The 23,785-nt window shown below is 38.7% G+C and overlaps 1 protein-coding gene across 1 annotated transcript in view; it reads left to right on the forward strand.

Moving 5' to 3' along the window:
• The first annotated feature begins 1,734 nt into the window (after window positions 1–1,734).
• The window catches only part of CSE1L (chromosome segregation 1 like), a 38,091-nt gene continuing 16,040 nt past the window's right edge, over window positions 1,735–23,785 (forward strand). The window contains exons 1-13 of the mRNA XM_004475291.4: window positions 1,735–1,867; window positions 7,694–7,789; window positions 10,805–10,947; window positions 13,369–13,470; window positions 13,546–13,691; window positions 14,123–14,213; window positions 16,608–16,715; window positions 18,495–18,587; window positions 20,337–20,504; window positions 20,615–20,744; window positions 21,852–21,917; window positions 22,227–22,429; window positions 22,847–22,931. Of these exons, the coding sequence (XP_004475348.1) occupies window positions 7,705–7,789; window positions 10,805–10,947; window positions 13,369–13,470; window positions 13,546–13,691; window positions 14,123–14,213; window positions 16,608–16,715; window positions 18,495–18,587; window positions 20,337–20,504; window positions 20,615–20,744; window positions 21,852–21,917; window positions 22,227–22,429; window positions 22,847–22,931 (1,420 nt within the window). The 5' untranslated portion in view covers window positions 1,735–1,867; window positions 7,694–7,704. The remainder of the gene's footprint in view (window positions 1,868–7,693; window positions 7,790–10,804; window positions 10,948–13,368; window positions 13,471–13,545; window positions 13,692–14,122; window positions 14,214–16,607; window positions 16,716–18,494; window positions 18,588–20,336; window positions 20,505–20,614; window positions 20,745–21,851; window positions 21,918–22,226; window positions 22,430–22,846; window positions 22,932–23,785) is intronic.

Below are 23,785 nucleotides of genomic sequence, written 5' to 3' on the forward strand. Positions count from 1 at the left end.
GTCTGCTTGCCTTCTTTTAGGAGGCAAGGGGACCCAAACCCAGGACCTCCCATGTGGTAGGTGGACACCCATGGGGTCTAGCCACATCCACTTCCTGCCTATGTAATTTTGTGTTTTTGTAATGTTTGTTTCATTGACTAATGGCCAAATAATATATCTTTCAGTCCTAGTAGTGGCAAGCTAGCAATTCCAGGGGATGAGTTCTGAGTGGAGACAGCTGGACCTGGTGAAGTAGGGAGAGGAAGTGGTCCAAACTGAAGTTTGGGATTTCCTTAAGTCGCCTTTGTTTTTTTTCCTCACACTCCATGTATCATAAGATCCTATGGGGAAGCGGACTTGGCCCAGTGGTTAGGGCATCCATCTACCACATGGGAGGTCCGTGGTTCAAACCCCGGGCCTCCTTGACCCGTGTGGAGCTGGCCCGTGTGCAGTGCTGATGCGCGCAAGGAGTGCCCTACCACGCAGGGCTGTGCCCGCGTAGGGGAGCCCCACGCGCAAGGAGTGTGCCCTGTAAGGAGAGCCGCCCAGCGCAAAAGAAAGGGCAGCCTGCCCAGGAATGGCGCCACACACACGGAGAGCTGACACAACAAAAATAAATACAGATTCCCATGCTGCTGACAACAGAAGCGGACAAAGAAGAAGATGCAGCAAATAGACACAGAGAACAGACAACGGGGGTGGGGAGAGAAATAAATAAATAAATCTTAAAAAAAAAAAAAAGAGCCTATGGGCTCTGCCCCTAAAACAAAGCCTGAAGCTGTCTACCTCTCTTCATAGGCTCTGCTATTCGCCCCAGTCCAAGCCATCACAGCTCTCTCCTGAACGCCTCCAACGGCCTCCTCCTCACTTGTCTCTCTACTACAAGCTCTTTCCATCCTCCTTCCCATACAGGTCATTCTCCACACAACCCGTGGACCTTTTAACATGTAAATTAGGAGGTCATTCTGTAGTGGATGCGCTTAAGTCACAGTTCAAACACTGTGGCATAGGAGGCCTACATAATGTGGCCCATGGGCCTCTCTAACTTCATCTCCAGCCTCTCTCCACTTAGACAACAGCCTAGCTCTTTCCTGTCTCAAAGTCTTTACCTTTGCCATCCCCTCCTCCTGGGATGCTCTTCTGCCTTATCTTCACATAGCTGTCTCATTGTTGAAATTCTGGTCTGTCACTTGCCCATTACCTCCCAAGTCACTGTCATATTATCCTGTTTTAAATTTTCTTCTCATGGCACTTACCAATATCTGAAAATATTTATTTGCTTTTTCCGTTCCTCTCAAACAGGGATTCTTAACAAGGGGTTCCTGTTGGTGCAGGTGTGATATAATTATTAAATACCTGGACAATTATTAAATAGTGTGGACATAGTTAAGGGTCCGTGCAACAAAAAAGGTTAAGATCCCCTGCTCTAAAATACAACCTCCATGAGGGGGTAGGAAGTTCTGTTCTGTCCTAGACTCTACCTATATGACTTTGTACAGTTCATTCAACAATTACTAAAGACCTACAACGTGCCACGCCCCGCCACCGAAATAGATCACAACCCAGCAGCCACTCGCGGGATCTGTGCTCTTTTCAGGAAAATGGGGCTTGTGATGCCTGTTAATGGTCAGAGCCTAAGGGTATTGTCACTTGTGACGTCAGAGCAAAAATAGAGCGGAGTCCCGATTGGTTATTCGATCTTGGGTGGAGCCGGAGAATTCCTGGCCCCGCCCACTGCCGCTCGCCCCCGGTTCTGACGCATGCGCGCCGGCCGCAGTCTCGCTGCCGCGCCATTTTGCCAGGGTTTGAATGTGAAGCGGAGCGGCAGCCGGTACGGGTACTGCCGGCATCCGTCCGCGGCTGGGATTCTCTTATCTGTTCCCATAAGGTAAGCAGCGGGGCGAGCACGGCCTAGCAGGGTGGCTTCTTGGGACCCCGCTGAGGGAGTAATGAGGCGCTCCCCGCACTTCCCCGAGCGCTATAGGCAGCTGGGGGCTGTGTCCCTGGGCGAGAGCGGAATGTGAGCCCGTGCTTTGAGCAGGGTCTTCGCCTTCCCGGGTGGATTTCGCCTCACCTCGTGATGTCCCCCGTCTCAGGCCCAGCCCCTGCAGCCTGGGGACCTGAGAGGGGCGAGGGCAGCTGAAGCGCTGCCTAACGTGAGCGTCCCGAGCTCCCGCCCCTTCCCCCCCACAGCGCCGCGCTAATTGGCTACGCTGCCGTCTTGCCGCTCGGGAAGGCCGCCTCTCATTGGCCGCGCTCGCGCGTCAGTTCTCGGCGCCTCGGGGTGGGCCTGGCCACCCTCAAAGTGAGCGGCGTGTGCTGCTCTGCTAGGCCGGTCGGCGCAGCGGGTAGGTGAGGGTGCCAGCCGCGGCCCGCATCGCCGCTTCCCTCCACTCAGTGAGACCTCTTCTTTTTAAGTAGGAAAGGAGCGCTTAACCTAAACCCTGTGCCTCCGTCTCCTAGGCTGTAAATGGGCATCGCGATCTCACGTTGCTGAATTGTTCATGAGGATTCAATTTTAGTCAATGCACCTGTGATATAATAAATGCCCAGTAATATGGGATACCCCCTCCAGAGGGCGACGCTATGGTGCGGTGGTTCGGAGTGTGGACTTGGAGTTAGATCACTTGTCTTCATTCTAGATTTAGCCTCATTCTAGAAGTGTAACTCAAGGCTAATCACTTCATCTCTCTGAACCTCACTCAGTTTCCTTATCTGCAAAAGGGGTTAAGAGCGTAATCAAGCTGGTAGAGTTTTGAGGATCACGCCTGAGTTGACCATAATCCATCTCTCCCACGCCATCTCTTAGCCACTGAAGCTACACTAACCTGACCTTCCTTTTTCATAAACATTCCAGGTTCATACCTACCTTAAAAGATTTGCACCTGCCTTTCCTTTACTTGGAAATTGCTAACACCAGACCTTTGCAAGACTGGCTTCTTCTAGTTTCTCTCATCTTAGGCCTTCCCTGATCAACTTCAGTAAGGATCTCCCTCCCTCAACTCTCCATCAGGTCACCCTATACTTCATAGACTTTACCATTATCTAAAATTACTTACTGTTTACTTGTTTATTATCTTAACTAGGATGTAAGTTTGTTGAGAGCAGGCATCTTGTCTTTCTTGTTTACTATGTTTGCCACTCGGTAGGGGCACAGTGTGACATATTATTCTTCCTTGGAGCCACTGACAGTGAAACTCTTCTTGGATTCTTGGATTCCACCAGTGATCTTCTCATCCTGGACCCACAAAGCCATTCCTGATGCATCCTCATTTTTTGCATAATTTCTGGGGCTCTGAACCTACCTAGCTTTTCTCCTCTTGAGACCCTTTATTTTTCACTTCTTTCCATCAATGCAAGGGCCTTCCCTCACCTCTTCTAGTTAGAGTCCTGCTAGTTGGAGGTTAGGGCAAAAGGAAAACATTTCCTGTACAAGATTGGATGGGTGTGGGAGCAGTGCTGTAGCTTTGGAATTAATTTATTCCTTTCTTAGTTGTTGTTGTTTTTTTTTTTTAAGATTTACCTTTTTAATTTATTTCTCTCCTTCCCCCCCCCCCCTTTGTCTGCTCTCTCTGTCCATTCGCTGTGTGTTATTCTGTGTCTGCCTGCATTCTCAGCGGCACTGCGAATCTATGTCTCTTTTTTGTTGCAAAATCTTGCTGCCTCAGCTCTCCATGTGTGTGGTGCTACTCCTGGGCAGGCTGCGCTTCTTTCATGCAGGGCGCATTCCTTGCCCGTGGGGCTCCCCTACGTACACGGCGCTCCTTGCGTGCATCAGTATTGCGGATGGGCCAGCTCACCACGCGGGTGAGGAGGCCCTGGGTTTGAACCCTGGACCTCCCATGTGGTAGGCAGATGCTCTATCAGTTGAGCCAAATCCTCTTCACCCTTTCTTAGTTTAATAACTTTATTGAACATCCACTTTCACTCTCAGAAAATAGTGGAGAAACAGATGGACACAGACCCTTCTTTGGGGAGCTTGTATTCTAGTGTGGAAACAAGCAACACAATTGAATAAATTAGATAATTTCAGATACCAGTAAGAAAGTGATGAAATAGGCAAAGAAGGCTTCTCTGAAGGGGTGACATTTGAACTGTGGCCAACAGGGGAGGGGACAGAACACTCCAGGCAGAGGAAATAGAAAGGCTTAGGGACGATGACAAGCTTGGGATATTGGAACGGCCAGGTTGCTAAAATGTAGTATGTGAAAAAGGGAGAGGTATCATGTACCTCAGATCATATAGGACCTTGTAGGAGTTCAGATGTGATTGTAAGTGGTGTAGTCCAGTGATTAGAATGCAAAAAGGTGGGCTGTGGGCTGAGGTATTAGGGTGTGTGTGTTCTTGATTTATTTGGACCAGATAATTTTCATTCATTGGATCTCTTTTTCTCTCCCCAGATGTGAGACCTCAGGAATAGTTTTCTAATGTGGAGGAAATCTTTTTTTTTTTTTAAGATTTATTTATTTTTTTATTATTGAACCTGGAACCTGGCGTGTGGGAAGCTGGTGCTCAAGCCCCAGGCCACATAGGCTTCCCTGAGCTGGTTTCCTTGTCTGTTTTACTTGTTGTTTCTCTTTTTTTCAGGAGGGGCTGGGATCCAAACTTGGGACTTCTTGTGGGAGGCAGGCACTCAATGACTTGAGCCACATCTGCTTCCATACTTTGCCAAATTGAGATTAAGCTTACAATTTGGTTTTAAAGGCATTGTCATTAAGGAGATACAAAAAGCATTTGTTGACGCATATTTAGTTCCTTAACTAACATTAAGATTATAGGAATTGTGTGGTATTTTGTTTTCAGGAATTATAGCATGCATAGTTTATATACACCCCTCCTCATCTTTTTAAACTTAAAAGTTGTCCTAGGGGAGTAGATGTAACCCAGTGGTTGAGTGCCTGTTTCCCATGTATGACATCCTGGGTTCAATCTCTGGTACCTCCTGGAAAAAAAAAGTTGTCCTACCCTAGCTCTGTGACTTTGTCATTTTAGAGTCACTCTGCCATGTGGTCTTAGACTCAGTTTTCTTCACCTCTGTTTGTCACAGTCAAAATTGACCAGATAAATGAATGTGAAGAGTGATAATGCTTTTGATAGAAAAATCAATTGAGGGTGTCTAGTTTTTAGAAATAATGCAGCAGTTATTTATAGGTGTTCACTGCTGTTGTAAGACTCTAGATATATAACATTGAACCAAACACAAAGTCACTGTTCTCATGGAGCTTACACTGTAGCAGCAGGAAAAGTGCAGTAAACCAAAGAAGCAAATTAATATGTCTGGAAATTGTACTTAGAAAAACTAAGCAGGCTAAAGGGATGGAGAGCAACTGAAATGGGATGGTCCAGGAAGGCATCTCTGGAAAGAGATGACATTTGAAGAGACCTGAATAAAGTGGAGAGCCATATAGCTCTCTGGGGCAGAGCTGTCAGGCAGAAGGAACAGTTAAGTGCAAAGCTCTAAAGTGACAATATCAGCACTGGCATATATGAATAATAGTAATGTAGGACAAATCTCAAAATTCATTTCTTTGTTGAATGAACAACAGTTAATAATGGCAGATAAACTGGTCATTTGTTCATCTGACAGATTTAACTAAGTTCCTACATCATGTGGGATCTATTGATAACTGACCCTCAAAGAATAATCTCCAATCCTGGCCAGGAACTCATGTTTTAGCTAGATGACTGACATGTTGACTCATCCATTAGTTTATTCAGCAAATGCTTACTGAATCCCTTCAATGTTCCAAGCAATGTTGAAGGTCCTGGGCATACAGACAAACAGGACATACAAAACCCCTACCCTAAGTAGCTTTCATTCCAGCCTGTGCAAGAGACAACACATAAATAAAGTTTCACATGAGGTTATATACTATGAACACAGTATAACAGGGACAAGGTAGATGGTATACATGGAAGCCCTTTGATGGTGGGCTGAATGATATCTGCCATCAAGTTAGGAGGAAGAGCATTTTTATAGGCAGGGAGAACTATTTTGGCTGCTTCAAGGTACAGAAAGAAGTGAGCCAGGAAGAAAGAAGGTGATCAAGTTGACAGGTGCCAGATGGTAAGGAGTTTGGGTTGGTATATAAGAAAAGTTAATAGATATTTACAAATATTGTAGGGACATAATGAAGAAAGTGAAATTCAAATTTGTTGAGGAATGTATTAAAAATGAACAAAATAGATTTAGTTAATCTCTGTGACCCCTCCCACTCCAGTTTCTAATATGCAACCTGCCATTGTTCCAAAGTGTAAATTTGTCTGAGATGAAGGGAAAGCCTACACCCTCCCCCCCCCCTTTTTTTTTAACTGATGCAAATACCTTTGCTTGGCAACAGCAAAGTTACGTGATTTCCTAACCGATTCAGCATGTCAACTTTGAAAAAAGGAACGGGAAAATAAATGGACTAAATCACTACTTTCCAAAGTGTTTGTGTTCCATAGAAAAAGGGTTCTGTGGCCAAACTATCGATTAAACAAGGTTAAGCTTATTTACTATAAGAGTACCTGAAGCCTTTACAATGCTCGTGTATATTGTGAATGGGGCAGAAATAAATGTATAGCATTTTCCAGTTTTTGGTAAGAAAAACCAGAAAGAGTGCCTGCCAGTAAATTGTGGGTGGTTGAATGGGACTTGATGTTCAGGCACAAAGATGTGAAAGGAAGGATAGGTGGTGGCATCTACCAAATTAGTGTAAATTGGTTTCCCTTTGTTAAAAATGCTTTCTAATTCAGGGAAAGGACTGTACTAAGGAGAATAACTTTTCAAACAGATAGTGTGCTTTAGAAGGTTGTGGGGTCTGGCTGCTGAAGAGTGCCCTGCACGAGCACACATTAAAATCCTTCTGTTATCTCTTTTTTTTTTTTTTTAAGATTTATTTATTTATTTATTTCTCTCCCCTTCCTTCCCACCCTTGTTGTCTGTTCTCTGTGTCTATTTGCTGCGTGTTCTTCTTTGTCCGGTTCTGTTGTTGTCAGCAGCACGGAAATCTGTGTTTCTTTCTATTGCATCATCTTGTTGTGTCAGCTTTCCATGTGTGCGGCGCCATTCCTGGGCAGGCTGCACTTTCTTTTGCGCTGGGCGGCTCTCCTTACGGGGCGTACTCCTTGCCCGTGGGACTCCCCTACGCGGGGACACCCCTGCGTGGCAGGGCACTCCTTGTGCGCATCAGCACTGCACATGGGCCAGCTCACCACACGGGTCAGGAGACCCTGGATTTGAATCCTGAACCCTCCATATGGTAGGCAGACGCTCTGTCAGTTGAGCCAAATCCACTTCCCTGCTGAGTTTTTTTCTTCATAGAAACCTGTTAAATTGGTTTTAGTGCATGTTTGCTCTGAATAGGCTGCATTTCCCAGGTTCCCTTGCAAGTACATGTGACTAGGTGTATAAAAGCTACCTAATGGAATCCAAGCAGAAGTGGGTTTTTTGTGATACTATCACCACCATCCATTATTAAAACATTTTCAGCATCCCAAACACATCCCATTAAGCAGTTAACTCTTCAGTTTCCCCTAACTCTTTCTGCTGGTACCTCTAATCTACCTTCTATCTTCTGCAGCCCTTCTCAGCCAAGAGTCAAACTTGTAGCCCATATTGAAAACATAAATATGTAGCTTTCAGAGAAGGCTCATTAAATAAAAGGATTCTTTTATGTAAATCACAGTGTCCTCATGTGATCAATTACCCAAACCTCATTTTTTATTTTAGGTCCTGTAGCAATGGAGCTCAGCGATGCAAATTTGCAAACGCTAACAGAATATTTAAAGAAAACACTTGATCCTGATCCTGCCATCAGACGTCCAGGTAAAGAGAATAAATATTCTTTTGTGGCTTTATTTTTAAAGGACAAGTGAGGGAAACCTTTGTGGAATCTGCCTGTTTGTAAATTTGGAAAAAGATTTACACTTTGATTCTCGGGTACTTGCTGGATTTATTTTGTTTTAGGAGGTACTGGGAATTGAACCCAGAACCTTGTACATGGTAAGCAGGCACTTAGCCAGTGAGCTACATAGCTCCCCAATGATAGTTGGTTTTTTGGTTATTTTAGGAGGCACTGGGGATTGAACCCAGGATCTTGTACGTGGGAAGCAAGCACTCAACCACTTGAGCTACATCCGCTCCCCTCTCAGATATTTTTTGTTCTTCATTCTCTAACCATAAAGTGTGGGGTTGGCTGCTTATAACTCCTATACTATATGGTACCTTTTGAGTAAAATAGCTTTTATTTAGCATCTTCTATGATAAAAAGTGCTAGGTTAGGGATAAAAACTACTGGCATGTTTAAATGCTTTGTCCCTTTACCTTTCTGAAAATCACTATTTAAAACTTGCCTGCTTTATAGAGATAATAACTGGGACGTAGAAATGAGAGTTAATTGCCTAAAAAGTGATTAAGTGAATGAAACCAGATACTGTCTCTTAATCCCCATGCTGGGTTTGATTTAATTAATGTTTTAAGATCTGGGGTTAATTTTTTTCCTTCTTCTGAACTTGTCCAGTTTCCATTAGAAATATGGTGTAAGCTTAGAATTGCAAACTTAAAGACCCAGAGGAGTCAATTGTTAAGGTAAATGAGGGAGGCAGAGCAAGTGGGGACATAATGTGAATATATGAATACATGCCCTGGTTAAGGGGCACATATTATTTGGAACCAGTTGCCTGGGGAATGCAGACCAGATTTTGCAAGATCAAATTTCCAGTATTGTTTGAAAAATAAGGATTTTTATGTGGAGTATCCTCATTTTTAAATGATAGCAACTAACTTAAATTTTTTTAAATCACAGTGCGAACCAAACAAACTACTTCTGGGGGCCCAATATGGCCTATGGGCAGTGATTTGGTAATCCTTGATGTGAGCCATATTGACCAGAAATGCTCTTAACCTGATTCTTCAGAAGTTAGCTTGTGCCTGCTTATAAAGATGATTTTGGAAGGTCCCATGAAGATACAATTGAATGCATGTTTGTGTGTGTATGCGTTTGTGTTTTATATATATTCACACACATACATACATATGTGTTACATATAATAAATGTATTAATAAACATGATAGTACAACCATCCTATTCTAGAAAAGCTGTGCTTTCTGAGAGGGAAAATTGTGATTTTCGCTTTTGTTCTTTAAGAAGTAATGTGCTTCTGGGTAAAAGGAAGATAATGGCTTTAATCTCCTTAGACTTTCCCAGAAGACTTTTGCCGACACTGTCTATAAAAAATTATTTTAAATAATTGTGCCTTTGTAAGGTGTATGAGTCCGGAACTGAGTGTAGCTTAAACTAGTGTTTCTGGGAAGAACATGAACATAGCATTTCTCAGAGATTGGTACTAAACTACCACAGTATCTATAAAAAGCTCTGGTGGGGAAAATGTTTAGCATATCCCAGCTTACAGATAGCACTATGCTTCCCTGGTTATTGAGATGTGACATTGGTAAAGATGACTTGCAAGACCTTTAAAAACTCCCTTGAGTATGCAGAAATGTGAATATAAATATATTCTGCACAGAAGTTGAAGGTAATGAACACAGAAAGGAATAATTAGACTTATGAGAAGAGTACTTCTGGGATATTGACTACAACTTTAGGAAGGACAGCTGGCAGTCTTTGTAGGGTTTCCCCAAATCATGGTTGCTTTGTGTTGCCCTGTACAAAATGCCGATCACTAAATAGGAGGAAACAATCCAAAGCCTTCTGTACTCAAACAAAACCATAGTGGATCTCTACCTGAAAAACAATTTTCAGTTCAGCAGCTGTTATCCTTCAAGCAAAACGTGGGCACAAAGCAAGGAAGGCTAGAGGATGGCAGTTAATCTCTTGGGACTCAGTCTGGAAAGAGGAAAGGTATTAAGTGATATTATTAAATTCTTAAAAAATGATAAATGTTAATATGAACCTTTTCAATAAATATATCTTAGAATGGGTGTTACCTTACATAGCTTAAGATAGGAAAATTAAAAAAATACTAAACCACCTTCACCATCTGATCAGTAAGCTAGGAAATTTATTATCCCAAAATTTAGTATGGGTTGAAAATACATGGATAAAGTATTTATTTAAATTCAGTCCTGATATTCAGACAGTGTTAGTTTCAGAAGAAGGCTTAGCACTGATATGGTAGATTAAGGATTGGACTAAAACTTTTCTAGTGCTGAAATCTTCTAGCTATACAATCTTGGACAAGTTGCCTAACATCACTGGCCTTGTCTGGGCTGTAGTGAGGATTTAGTATGTGATGAAATAGTATATGCAAGAAAACCACCAAACCCATATGGTTAATAATATATATTAGCATTAATTATTTAATCTTTATCACAACCTTATGAAATAAGTGTTAATATTACTAATAATACTCATTCTCTAGCAAGGCAGGTATATGCCTTTTGCCAAAGATTGTCACTTAATCTTTCTGGCCATCAGCTTCTTTTTTGTTTTTTGTTTGTTTGTTTTCCTTTAAAAGATTTCTTTCTTTCCCCTTCCTCCATTGTCTACTCTGTGTCCATTTACTGTCCATCAGCTTCTTTTGAGATTATCATCCAGTTAGGCCATTTTATAGGTTTGTACATGGGAAGCAAGATACTGGTGAATTAGATGGGAAAGGATTTGAAAACTGAAGCATTTAAATTTAATGTAACACATAAACGATGTAATATATTAATAAAACTGAGGCCCAGTATATCCATGATAGGTTCTCTAAAGTAAAATGTTCTAATCTTTGAATTTTTTGATACTTCAGTCAGAGATGTACATTGTTCATATATACATAAAGTATGTAAAGATTTTGCTTATAAAACAAATCTTCTAACGTGGAATTTCTTTTATAGCTGAGAAGTTTCTTGAATCTGTAGAAGGAAACCAGAATTACCCACTGTTGCTTTTAACATTACTGGAAAAGTCTCAAGATAATGTCATCAAAGTGTGTGCCTCAGTAACATTCAAGAACTATATTAAAAGGAACTGGAGAATTGTAAGTATTTTATGAATATATAACTTAATGCTGTATATATTTATAAGGTTTCTATAAACAATATTCTTAGAATGTGCAGACATGAGTTAAAGATAAAATTACACTCAACCCTATACCAGTGTTTAATTTCATTTGAATTCGTGTAGATTACTTTACCTTCATGACTTAGATTGCTAGAGTGTGTGTGACTTGGTTTTAATCTCCATTATGGCTGAAATTTACCTCTTGCTTACTCTCTAATAAAGAGATAATGTGTGGAAAGACACAGCCTGAATGAATAATTGGACTATTCTCTATTGATGACTGGGAAAAAGAAAGAAATGCTGAGAAAAAATTACATATTTAAAAAAGAAAACTATAAGATGCAAAAAAAATTAGATTTGAAGTTTTTGATAAGGGCCTTTGCCTTCTGTCTTATGAGATATGGAAATATATTCAATTACAAGATAATTCCTGTTGTGCTACAAGTTTAATGACTAGTATAAAAATTATAAATTAAGAAACAGGCATTTTCCCTGCTTTAATTCAGGACAGTGGTTCTTTTTTTTTTTTTTTTTTTTTTTAAAGATTTATTTATTTTATTTAATTTCCCCCCCTCCCCTGGTTGTCTGTTCTTGGTGTCTGTTTGCTGCGTCTTGTTTCTTTGTCCGCTTCTGTTGTCGTCAGCGGCACGGGAAGTGTGGGCGGCGCCTTTCCTGGGCAGGCTGCACTTTCTTTACACGCTGGGCAGCTCCTCACGGGCGCACTCCTTGCGCGTGGGGCTCCCCCACGCGGGGGACACCCTTGCGTGGCACGGCACTCCTTGCGCGCATCAGCACTGCGCATGGCCAGCTCCACACGGGTCAAGGAGGCCCGGGGTTTGAACCGCGGACCTCCCATATGGTAGACGGACGCCCTAACCACTGGGCCAAAGTCCGTTTCCCAGTGGTTCTTTATATATGTAGTTTCTTTCTTTTTTTTTTTTGAGGTGCTGGGGCTGGGGATTAAACCCAGAACTTCCTATATAGGAAGCTGGTGCTCAGTCACTGAGCCATAGGAGCTTTCCTGACAGTGGTTCTTTTTTTTTTTTTTTGTCTTTATTTTTTAATGTTACATTAAAAAAATATGAGATCCCCATATACCCCCCATCCCCCTCAGCCCACTCCTCCCCCATAACAGCAACCTCCTCCATCATCATGAGACATTCATTGCACTTGGTGAATACATCTCTGAGCACCGCTGCACCTCATGGTCAGTGGTCCACACCATAGCCCACACTCTCCCACAGTCTACCCAGTGGGCCATGGGAGGACATACAATGTCCGGTAACTGTCCCTGCAGCACCACCCAGGACAACTCCACCCCCGAACTGACAGTGATTCTTAATCAGGGGTGATTTTGCTGTCTAGAGGACATTTGGTAATATCTGGAGAGATTTTTGGTTGTCACAGAGGCCAGGGGTGCTGGTAAACACCCTATAATGCAAACTTGTTTCTCCACAACAAAGAATTATCTGGCCCAAAATATCAATAGGGCTGAAGTTGAGAAGCCCTGACTTAGAATAAGAAAAAATGAGAATTGTTCTGTGGTGATATCACTAATGATATAGAAATTACTAAGGTTAACAAAAATGATTAATTTTTCGAAAAGTCAGCTTTAAATCTGCTTAAATATTTAGTATCTTTTTTCTCATTCCCTAAATGAGTATAAATACATTTTTTTGAAAAAAACATTTTTTTCAAGCTTGTATAATTAGTCAGGTATTACCATATGTAGTGGAGAAATGAATTGGTGAGTCTTAGAAAGCCCATCCCTCTACTTAATAGGCATGCTTGCAACCTCCCTCTGTCTTGGTATGTAAAACGCGTGAGACTTCGGAAACTTTTTGGCTGGTATAGTCCAGTTACATTTCCTAACCCATAATGGTCAAATTTTTATAGAAAAGACTTTTTTTTTTTTAATGTATTTTTTATTGGCTTTTTCTTTTTTAAAGATAAATAGATCACACAAAAGAAAAAAGACCTTTTATTTAAGGTGAGAGTTAAATTGAAGCTTTTGAAGATGAATATGGATTAAATGGCATGTGTTTATAAAGGGTTTAACCACTTACTCTGATTATTTTAATATATAGAGCTGAGATTGTTAATTAGCATCAGGTGTCAAAAGCTCATTAACTTGTAGGATAAAACATTGGGAGAATACATTTTTCTGGGGAAAAGGTTCACATTTTCATCTAATTAATAATTAGGAATAATAATAAAGGAATGACTCATTTGTGTAATGAGACAGTGAGCGAAGGCCCTTACCAACATTTTTTTTGCCTTTGTCCTTGTTTTGAAATGTAATCTGTAATATGTTTTTCCTAGAAAACTAAAAAATAAAAATAAAAAATGGTTCTGTTTCTATTCACAAAGACATTGCTCATTTATGTTTTGATTTTAGGTTGAAGATGAACCAAATAAAATTTGTGAAGCTGACCGAGTAGCCATTAAAGCCAACATAGTACACTTGATGCTTAGCAGCCCAGAGCAAATTCAGAAGCAGGTAACACCAGGCCCTGCTTTTTCAGTACGCATCTCTGTAACACTTTCATCTAATTAATCCTTTCCTCCCCCCCAGTTAAGTGATGCCATTAGCATTATTGGCAGAGAAGATTTCCCTCAGAAATGGCCTGATCTGTTGACAGAAATGGTGAATCGCTTTCAGAGTGGAGATTTTCATGTTATTAATGGGGTCCTTCGTACAGCACATTCATTATTTAAAAGGTATTGACGTACAAATTCATATTTTAAAAGTACTTTTAAAAATGCATTTGCTTTTGTAAACAGTTATTTTTTTTACTGTTGTCATTCATTTCATTATTATCCTGGAACAAAAGCTGAAACCTCTCAATTCGTTATTACTTTGCTTGTTTTCAAGCAGAATGTTTATTCCATAATGCACTGTTACCCGTAAGATATCTTGATAAATTGTGTGATTCCGTTAAGAAGAAAACCAAGAATTCTCTTTGAGTTTCAGAAAGCCAACTAGCCAAGTTTTTTTTCTCTAATCAACATCTGTGCCTTAAGACCTAAAGGAAGTAAACAGATTTACATTTAAATTTATCTCTTTCTTTTGTGTGCTCTACATAGCTTTAAAAGAAAAGATAATTTTCAAAATGGGGGAAAAAATTATCTCTTTCACCTTAATTTTCTAGATACCGCCATGAATTTAAGTCAAACGAGTTATGGACTGAAATCAAACTTGTTCTGGATGCCTTTGCTTTGCCTTTAACTAATCTGTTTAAGGTATATAACATCTTTAGTTTTTTTAAATTACTAATTGCTTAAATACTTGTATAACTTCTGTGCCTAAGAGAATGCTTGAAAGTTTATTTAAGATTGGTAATACTCCCATATCAACAACCTTTTTCATCATTGTGGCACATTCATTGCATTTGGTGATCTGTGTCTCTTTTTAAAAAAAGACAAATAAAAATTTAAAAATTAAAAACAAACAAACAAAAAAAAAAAGATTGGTAATGCTTCGAGGACAGTTCTTTTGGAAAATTTAAAACCTTCACAGAAATAGAGAAATATGGTGTAATAAAGTCCTAGATATCACACAAGGTTAATAGTTACCAACATTTTGCTGCTTTTTGTTTTGTTTTGTTTTGTTTTGTTTTTAAATCTGGTCCTTTACCTCCTTTTGTGGGAATATTTAAAAGCAAATCCCAAACATATCATTTCTTTCACCCATTAATTATTTGAGTAAATGGAATAGGTCTACATTTTTGTTTGTTTTTTTTTAATTATTTGCATTTCTTGTATGCTGAATTTATTCCCAAGTTATTAGTTATTGTTTCTTCGGTTTCTTCTGGGATGTATTTTTCTTCTGTGCAACCTCCTTCTGGTTTAGAACAATTTGTTCTTTGTCAATAAAGATCATCTCCATGTGGCAAGGGAAGCTCATGTATGGGTGAACCCAACCATGAGTGCTGTTAAGTACTGTGGTGTGTCTTGGGGGTTTTGTTTACCTGGATATGCTCAGTGACCAGAGAATCTGCATCTAAACCCTATGTTCAGCATTACTTTCTGCATTTTTAAGCATGTGCAACAAAAATTCAACACTTTTTTTGGACTGTGACCCTGTCTATGTCCAGCCCCACTGTTTGACCTGGGCACACCTACCAACACCACCACTGTAATGATGAATGAATGGCACACATTGGCACACATTGCTTCTGTAAAGGGACATCTTTCAGATACTTGGTAGCTTTTCGAATATGCATACCCTTGATGACTTGGGCAGTTTCTCAGGTCTTCTTAAACTAAACATGAAGAATTGAACCTTTTCATTTGCATGATTTTGTGGGGTTTTCTGGGACAAGTGAATAGTGAACCATTTTCAGAGAGTACCTCTGACAAGACCTAGATCCACATTTTGATTTGACTTTGACATTAAATTAATTGATCTTATATTTGTACATTATTTTTATAGTGCACCAGCTGCTTTCCTAAATATTTTCTTGTTTCATCTTTATGAGACTTGTCAGTCTGAAAGGAAATGTATTGTTAACCCTTTTTTCTACCTAAATTTGAAGATTGAGTGTCACACAACCAATATATAAGAGAACCAGGCCCAAGGTAGTTGTGCTGGCTCCAGAAAAGCTGCTCATTTCTTATTTTCAAAAAGAAGGTTGTGATATTCAGTAGTAAAACCTAGAGCAGCATGCATAGAATTTTTCATTACTAGGATATGTTTTGATCGTACATTTTTCTTTTAGGGGAGCGGATGTAGCTCACATGGTTGCGTGCCTGCTCCCCACGTACAAGGTCCTGGGTTCAAGCCCTATATCTCCTTAAAAAAAAAAAAAGGACAAAATGAGATCCTTTTTCCTCCTATCGAATTGGTAAAGATTTTAATTTATTTTTAATGATATTAAAAGTCTTCGCCAGGGTACAGTGAAATAAACACTTTGTCCATTGGTTTGTAAATGGTAATAGCTTTTCTGAAGGTCATTTTGGTACTACGTTAAGAAAAACCTTAGTATTCATATTTCCTCACTCTGGGAAATGGGATAACTTGTTGAATGTTTTTTGCATACCAGGCATGCACAAATTATCAGGACCGTTTCTGTGTTTTCTCATTTAATTCTCATGTGCTCTATGAAATAGGCATGATTCCTATATGTAGATTAGGAAATTGGGACTCATCATAAAATAACTTGATTGCTCAAAGTAATGCTCATTATAAATAACAGAGTCTGGGTTATACCCAGGTCTGTCTGGATTCCAAAACCCCTGCTTGTGTGTTCATGGCATACTGTGCTGCTTTGGTGATACACTTCTAGAATCTCAGACTATGAAAATGTTAAGTGACAGAGGGTTTATTTAATGAGAACAAATAAGGGTAGTTTTGTGGAAATAATGTACTTAAATAGACACACATCAAAGATTGGAAGGTTATAGTTCAAATTTTAAGATGGGACTTCTGGTAGTGCTATAATGAATGATTTAAAGTTATGTACTTTAATATATTCTTCAAAATTTCTTAATTAACTATATACTGCTGTTTAAAAACCAAAATTCTGAGAAGAAATATGAGTAATCTCAGCCTAGTGCAAGGCTTTTTCACCAAGATTACTGTGCTAGGTTTATAATATGCTAAAATGATGTTTCTAAATTCCCTTTTTCTCCAAGGCCACCATTGAACTCTGCAGTACCCATGCAAATGATGCCTCTGCCCTGAGGATTTTGTTTTCATCCCTGATTCTGATCTCAAAACTGTTTTATAGTTTAAATTTTCAGGTAAGTTTCATTTTATTTTGTGCTGTTCATTCTTATTCTTTAATGCCTACAAAGATCTCCACTTGTAAGACCTTTGGATTACTTTTTCTGAAAGGAAGAGAGAAGAATTAGTTTTATCTGACAAACTCACCCAACCCCACCCCCTATCCTTTAAAATCAACATTAAGATTTAGATGAATGTTACTCTAGAGTCATAGAGAAGTACAGGTCATTACACATCTAAAATACATTAAAACGGCATTTAGAAAAAAAACAAACCGGCATTTCCCAAAAAGTTATACTTTACTGTTGTCCCTAGAGATACTAATGGATACTTCATGGAAAAAGGTAGCATTCTCTTGCAGTCCAGTAAGTTAGGGAAGTTCCTCAGTCTAAATCACCTTTTTGGAGAGTCACTTTTTCATGTCTTCCTCTTTTTTCATTTACATGGGGAAACCATGTTTTGATTAGGGGTCCTTAGTTCCCTTGTTGCAAGAACAGATAATCCTGGCCACCTTACACAAAAAGGCTTTTTTTGGGATGCTTACAGGGAAGGGTGACAGAAACAGCAGAAGGCTAAAGAACCAAGCTTTGAAAAGGGATAAGAAACAATGGCTTTTCAGGGGAAACACAGCAGCTATAATGTACAGTAAATACCTGGTCCCCTTACTGTTACTGAGATAGTAACATACTGAGATACATAACATACTGACTTATGGTTTTCTTTCTGTTCTTGAAATAATGATTCAGAGCTCCAGGAGAGAAGGGGCTATCATTGGTGTGGGTTACCATACTAAAAGAAGGATGCGGCCTTTTAATTGTTCAGAGCCAAGTACCTGGATTTATCCTTGCAATATGACATACTCAAAGTTGTAGGGAGAGCATTTCCCAAAGGAGAGGGGTTCTCCCAGGTAGAAGAAATGGAGATGGACAGCCTATAAGTGACGTGCCCATATGAGCAAACTGGACAGCAGTTTGAGAAATTCTGACTTAATAAATACTGTTTCTGCTTACATGTTCTTTTCAATTATTTTTCTGAGAGGTCAGGTAAAATGAGGTTCTTAATAATTTGTTAGGGATAGTCAGGCCAGAGGGTGATACAGTCTTTGCCCTTGAGGGGCTTATATCTTATATAAAAGGCAATAGTACATCACAGGGAATCATTAAGACAGTAAGTGTGAGTCTGAATCTTTATAATAAATGCAGTTCGTTCAGAAAGTTAAAAGGATATATAAGTAAACACTGATTTTTTTGTTTGTTTTTTGAGGTACTGGGAGCTAAGGATTGAACCCAGGACCTTGTATGTAGGAAGCCAGCACTCAAACCACTGAGCCACATCAGCTCCCCTGAGTTGTTTTTTTCATTTGTTTGCTTGTTGTTTGTTGGCTCATTATTGTTTTATTTTTAGGGGACATCAGAAACTGAAACCGAGACCTCCTATGTGGGAGGCAGGCACTCAAGCACTTCTGAGTGATATTCACTACCAGCACCAAATTTTATAAGGGAAGACTTAATGCAGTCTTAGCTGGGCCTAGTAGGAATAAGTAGATTGGGGCAGGAAGTAGAGTTTGTATCATTTGTAGTGAAAGAGTACGAACACAGGTAGAAGTCAGAATCGTTTGTTTAGCTGCCAGACCTAACTGGAAAAAAGGATTCTTGTCATTAATGATGGGCTCAGATTAAGAAATGTGGACTTGAACATATAGGCATGTGGAAAATATTTGGGATGTGGGGGAAACTTATAAAATAGCGTACTTAGGTGGATTAATCAAAAGTTTCAAGTCAGTGTTTATTCTTTAGGATCTCCCTGAATTTTTTGAAGATAATATGGAAACTTGGATGAACAATTTTCATACCCTTTTGACATTAGACAATAAACTTCTGCAAACTGATGTAAGTATTGTTTAAAAATGTTGCCCTGTAGCATTTTTCTTTCATTAATAATTATTTCAGTACCCTCTGAAAGCCTTGGAGGTTCAGAAAATTAAATAAAAAGTTATTTGAGAACATTTACCATTCTTCTTTTAAAAATTGCTTATTATTAATAGATGAAATTCCAAGAACGCCAGTAATACTTGATTCTTTTGGATGTTGCATAATTGGTATGTGTATTATACAAAGTTAAGTTTTTATATGGAGTTGACTTATATCACAATATATATAGATACAACTATTTCATTGCATCATTGGGATGTAAGGCCTAAGGATTTTTATTGTGAACATTTTATGAAATAGAAAATTGTCTCTGAAAATATTAAGGAAACTTGACCTCTTTAATAGTCTCTCTTTAAAAAGTCACCCATAATTTGGTGAAGAAAAAGTGATTAAAAGTTTATAATATTTATAGTTTTCTGCTATAGGTTTTGTGAATTGTACTTTATCAATGTATAAACTTATGCCATGCACACATTTGCTCATTTATTAATATATTTATGATCTTTCTCAAGAAACTAAAAAACAATTAAAAATATTACAAATACTTCAACCATATAAAAATTATACTTTGTGATTCAAATGGGACTTTGGAAGTGGGGTGCAGAGAGAGATCATTGCTATGGATGTACAGCAGATTTTGTCTCTTGAGTTGGGTTAAGTAAAAACCAACAACGAAAAAACATGGCTTCCATAACATAATTTTTTTCAGTCCACTAGGGGAAAAACATTCCCTCAGAAAACAGCTTTTCCTCATGTTTAAGTCTAAGGGAAATTTTTCATGTAGGATTCTTCCATTCTTCCATGGGACTGTTTGCCACTTAGCCGTATACCACCTGTGTCCTCTCATTCCATAATGTTCCTCATATTATTTATCCTCTGAGTAACCAGCAGTGGGGAAAATCTTTTTATCTCTTCTAAATTTGAGTTCTTTGCCACATAGTACAGCTCAGAGAGTATTTGTGGATTACTATTATTGGGAGAAATTATTCTGTAAATCACTGCCATGCTTGAGATTCGGATTAGCCAACTTTTTCTGTAAAGGACCAGCTGGTAAATATTTCTGGCATTAATTTGATCTCTCGCAGCTACTCAACTCTAATTGAATTGTGAATGCTGCCATAGACAAAATTATGAATTGTACAAATGGGTAATTAAGTAAATGAATGCACATGGCTGTGTTTTAATAAAATTTTACTGACAAAAATAGGAAACAGGCTGAATTTGACCTGTGGACTGTAGTTTGCTGATCCCTGATTTAGATTGTTGTTTAATATTTTGTAACTAAATGTTTTTTGGGAGACTTCTGTAGCATTACTGGTTTTTGTTGTTGTTTTTTTTTGAGGCAGGGGAGGTGAGCAGGTGTTACACATCTTACTATATTTGAAATGAGAGTCTTTTGGGAGACAGTAAGACAATACAATTAACCATGTTATGAAGGAAAAGTGTGTTCTTTATTATTGCAATTATTTTATAATTCAGCTATCAGAAGAAAAAACTTTTGATAGCTTTTGAGAGCCATTCTTAATGATTAAAAATATAAAGTATTTATTTGAAAGACTAGCTGCATAAATTGACAGTAGCATGGATACAGTTTGGAGCAATTGGCTTTGATTTAAATGTTTAACAGTTCAGGAATTATAGCTACTCTCCACATTTATGGTTGCATCAGAGTTACATGTTTGAGTTTTCCATTTTCTTTTACGTGAGGATGAAGAGGAAGCAGGCTTATTGGAGCTCTTAAAATCCCAGATTTGTGATAATGCTGCACTCTATGCACAAAAGTATGATGAAGAATTTCAGCGGTACTTGCCCCGTTTTGTCACGGCCATCTGGAATTTATTAGTTACAACAGGCCAAGAGGTTAAATATGATTTGGTAAGCTAATGGTGGAAATAAATCATAAAAGACACCCGTCTCCCCCCAAGCAGTAAACTGTTCAGTTTTTGTCTCTAAAATATGCTTATATTTTTTGTGTTTTATTCCAGTTGGTAAGTAATGCAATTCAGTTTCTGGCTTCAGTTTGTGAGAGACCTCATTATAAGAATCTATTTGAGGACCAGAACACGCTGACAAGTATCTGTGAAAAAGTTATTGTGCCTAACATGGAATTTAGAGGTAATTATAACAGAATGTAAGCTTTTTCAGGGATTAAAAGCTCTGTTTCATAAAAAGTTTGTTAATATTAAAATTAGTAAGTCTTTAATATTTTCACTTCATTCCTCTTTGTCGGTTTAGTCAGTTTTTTAAATTAATAAATCCTCTTGTTGGTTACTTATTGCCTGTTTTCTAAATCTAGACACAAAATGTATAAAAGGCATTTGTAAAATGAGATTGACTATGATGACCTTTTTGTGTACTGTGGAGGTTTTTTCATGGAAATGTTGAGCAAAACTTTAAAAGTCCTGTTATATTGAGAAGGTAAATATCTAGGATCTCAACTGAGGAAAATGATTTATTTTTCTTAGATTTAATGGTTCAACAAGGCAGATGGCTGTTTTTAAATTTGCCTTGGTAATAGAAATGACAGATACCTTTCAAATACAGCATGAAAGACATTTTATACTTAAGGTAAAAATAATCCTGGGTACCTGTGATGTATTTGTATTCAGGAAGTCCTTCCCCCTTCTTACAGTTGGGAAGAGCAAGTAATGAAGGTGGAGGCATTGCATTTTTTATCAAAGTAGTCATTTAGATCAGTATCAGTGGCTCCTAAATTACTAGTTTGGAATTGAAACTAATGAAATGAAAAAATGACAATGTAGTATGAGGTTTTCTTTGTTTCTGTGTTTTTATAAAACTGTTTCTTTAGTTAAGAAAATTGATCTTTATTCTGACTGGTAATTGTCCATTCTATTTTGATGAAATGACTATTATGGATAGTAATTATGGGCATTAGGGTTTTTGTTATATTTTGATTAATGTTCTTTTCTGGAAAAATTAAAAGCTAGCACTTACTTTTGGAAATTTGGTTGGTGATAGCCACCTCTTGGACCCCTGTCACATGAGAACAAGTGAGGCTGTATCAAGCGGGGTCATTTTCTTTTCAGAAAGACATTTGCTACTTTAGGTGATGGTTAAGGATAGATGGATTTGTCGTTTGATGGTGCTGTACTTGTTGCTTGAACGGGACAGTTATACATACTTGTCTGCATACTCAGCTGTTAAGTACAGTAACTCGTCATGTCTTTTGGGGGTTATCTGAAATATAAATTCTCTTTGTAGCTGCTGATGAGGAAGCATTTGAAGATAATTCTGAGGAGTACATAAGAAGAGATTTGGAAGGATCTGGTGTGTATTTTGGTTTTTAACTGATAGTCTCTTGCAGGCCAGTTATAAAATTGTTCTCTTTCTAGAAAATATGGGGAAGAGTGGGAGTTAGGATAACACTATCATTTCAATTTTCATTGGAGAAATGTTTTCCTTTAACTTGTAAACCTTAAAAAGCAGCTTTCATGAGCTTCACCAAAATGTCAAAGGTTGAATTATTTGACTTTTATTATTTTTATCATACTACTATGATCTCTATAGTCTATACTTGATCACTTGGATGGTGGTGGTTTCTTTCTCCCATGATTATATTTCCGTTTGGTTTTATAGATATTGATACTAGACGCAGGGCTGCTTGTGATCTAGTACGAGGATTATGCAAGTTTTTTGAGGGCCCCGTGACGGGAATCTTCTCTGGTTATGTTAATTCCATGCTGCAGGAATATGCAAAAAATCCATCTGTCAACTGGAAACACAAAGATGCAGCCATTTACCTAGTGACATCTTTAGCATCGAAAGCCCAAACACAGAAGGTGATTGTTTTCAACATGGTTTTGTTTCTAAAACAGACTCGCCAATTACCACAGAAGTCAAGAGGTAGTAACATAGCTATGATGATATAACTTGCTTTGCCAGGTATAGCAGTATACTTACCATATTCTGATTAGAATTTATAAAATCTCTGAAGATGGCTTTATGTTGTTATACTATGGACCAAAACATTGACAGATGCCACTCTTGTTACCTTAGCTGACCCTCGGAGTGTAAAACATGCTAACCTTAAACTATGCTAGTCTTTAATTAAGGACATTTCTTTGTCTTATTTTATATATAAGCAGTTTGTGTTTTGAAGTGTTCGTCTCCATTTTAATGTGGTTTTCTAAAGTTGCCTAGATTTCTAATGTGGTAGGTGTCATGTTATTTTATCCTATTACATATTTGCTTTTCAGCATGGAATTACACAAGCTAATGAACTTGTAAACCTGACTGAGTTCTTTGTGAATCACATTCTGCCTGATTTAAAATCAGCTAATGGTAAGTTTTGTGAAATTATTTCTTATATATATCTTATAACCCCTTACCTGCAAATTTTTATTTACATTGTCTTTTTTTTTTTTAAGATTTATTTTTTATTTATTTCTCTCCCCTTCTCCGTCCTGCCCCCAGTTGTCTGCTTTCTCTCCCCTTCCCCGCCGCCCCCAGTTGTCTGCTTTCTGTGTCCATTTGCTGCGTGTTCTTTGTCCGCCTGTATTCTTGTCAGCGACACCCGGAATCCATGTCTCTTTTTGTTGCATCAGCTCTCTGTGTGTAGCGCCATTCCTGAGCAGGCTGCACTTGTTTTGCGCTGGGCGGCTCTCCTTATGGGGTGCACTCCTTGCATGTGGAATTCCCCTACATGGGAGACACCTCTGTGTGGCACAGCACTCCTTGTGCACATCAGCACTCTGCGTGGGCCAGCTCATCACACGGGTCAGGAGACCCTGGGTTTTAACTTTGGACCTCCCATGTGGTAGGCAGATGCCCTATCCATTGGGCCAAATCCGCTTCCTTGCATTATTGTCTCAATAATACAGAATAAGTCACATTATGGCAAAAATTATAATGCAAGCTCTGCATAGCCATGATACTCACAAAGCTGGCTCCTATTCTTGCATTTATTTCTTTTATTGAATAAAATCTCAATTGGTTTCCCCAAATTCTGCACAGGTGAAATAAACTTTCTGTAAAGAAAATGTTGTTTATGTGAAAGGAAAATAGAAATGAGTAGGACTGAGCTGCAACTCAGCTTTGTTAACCTGGTGTACAAAATAGTAATTATACTTTGGTTTTCTTTTCCTTATTTGAAAAATACACCCTTTTTTTTATTTAAAAAGGTACTGGGGATTGAA

Source organism: Dasypus novemcinctus, chromosome 24 (genome assembly GCF_030445035.2).
Source record: "Dasypus novemcinctus isolate mDasNov1 chromosome 24, mDasNov1.1.hap2, whole genome shotgun sequence".
In the NCBI taxonomy this organism is placed as follows: Eukaryota; Metazoa; Chordata; class Mammalia; order Cingulata; family Dasypodidae; genus Dasypus; species Dasypus novemcinctus.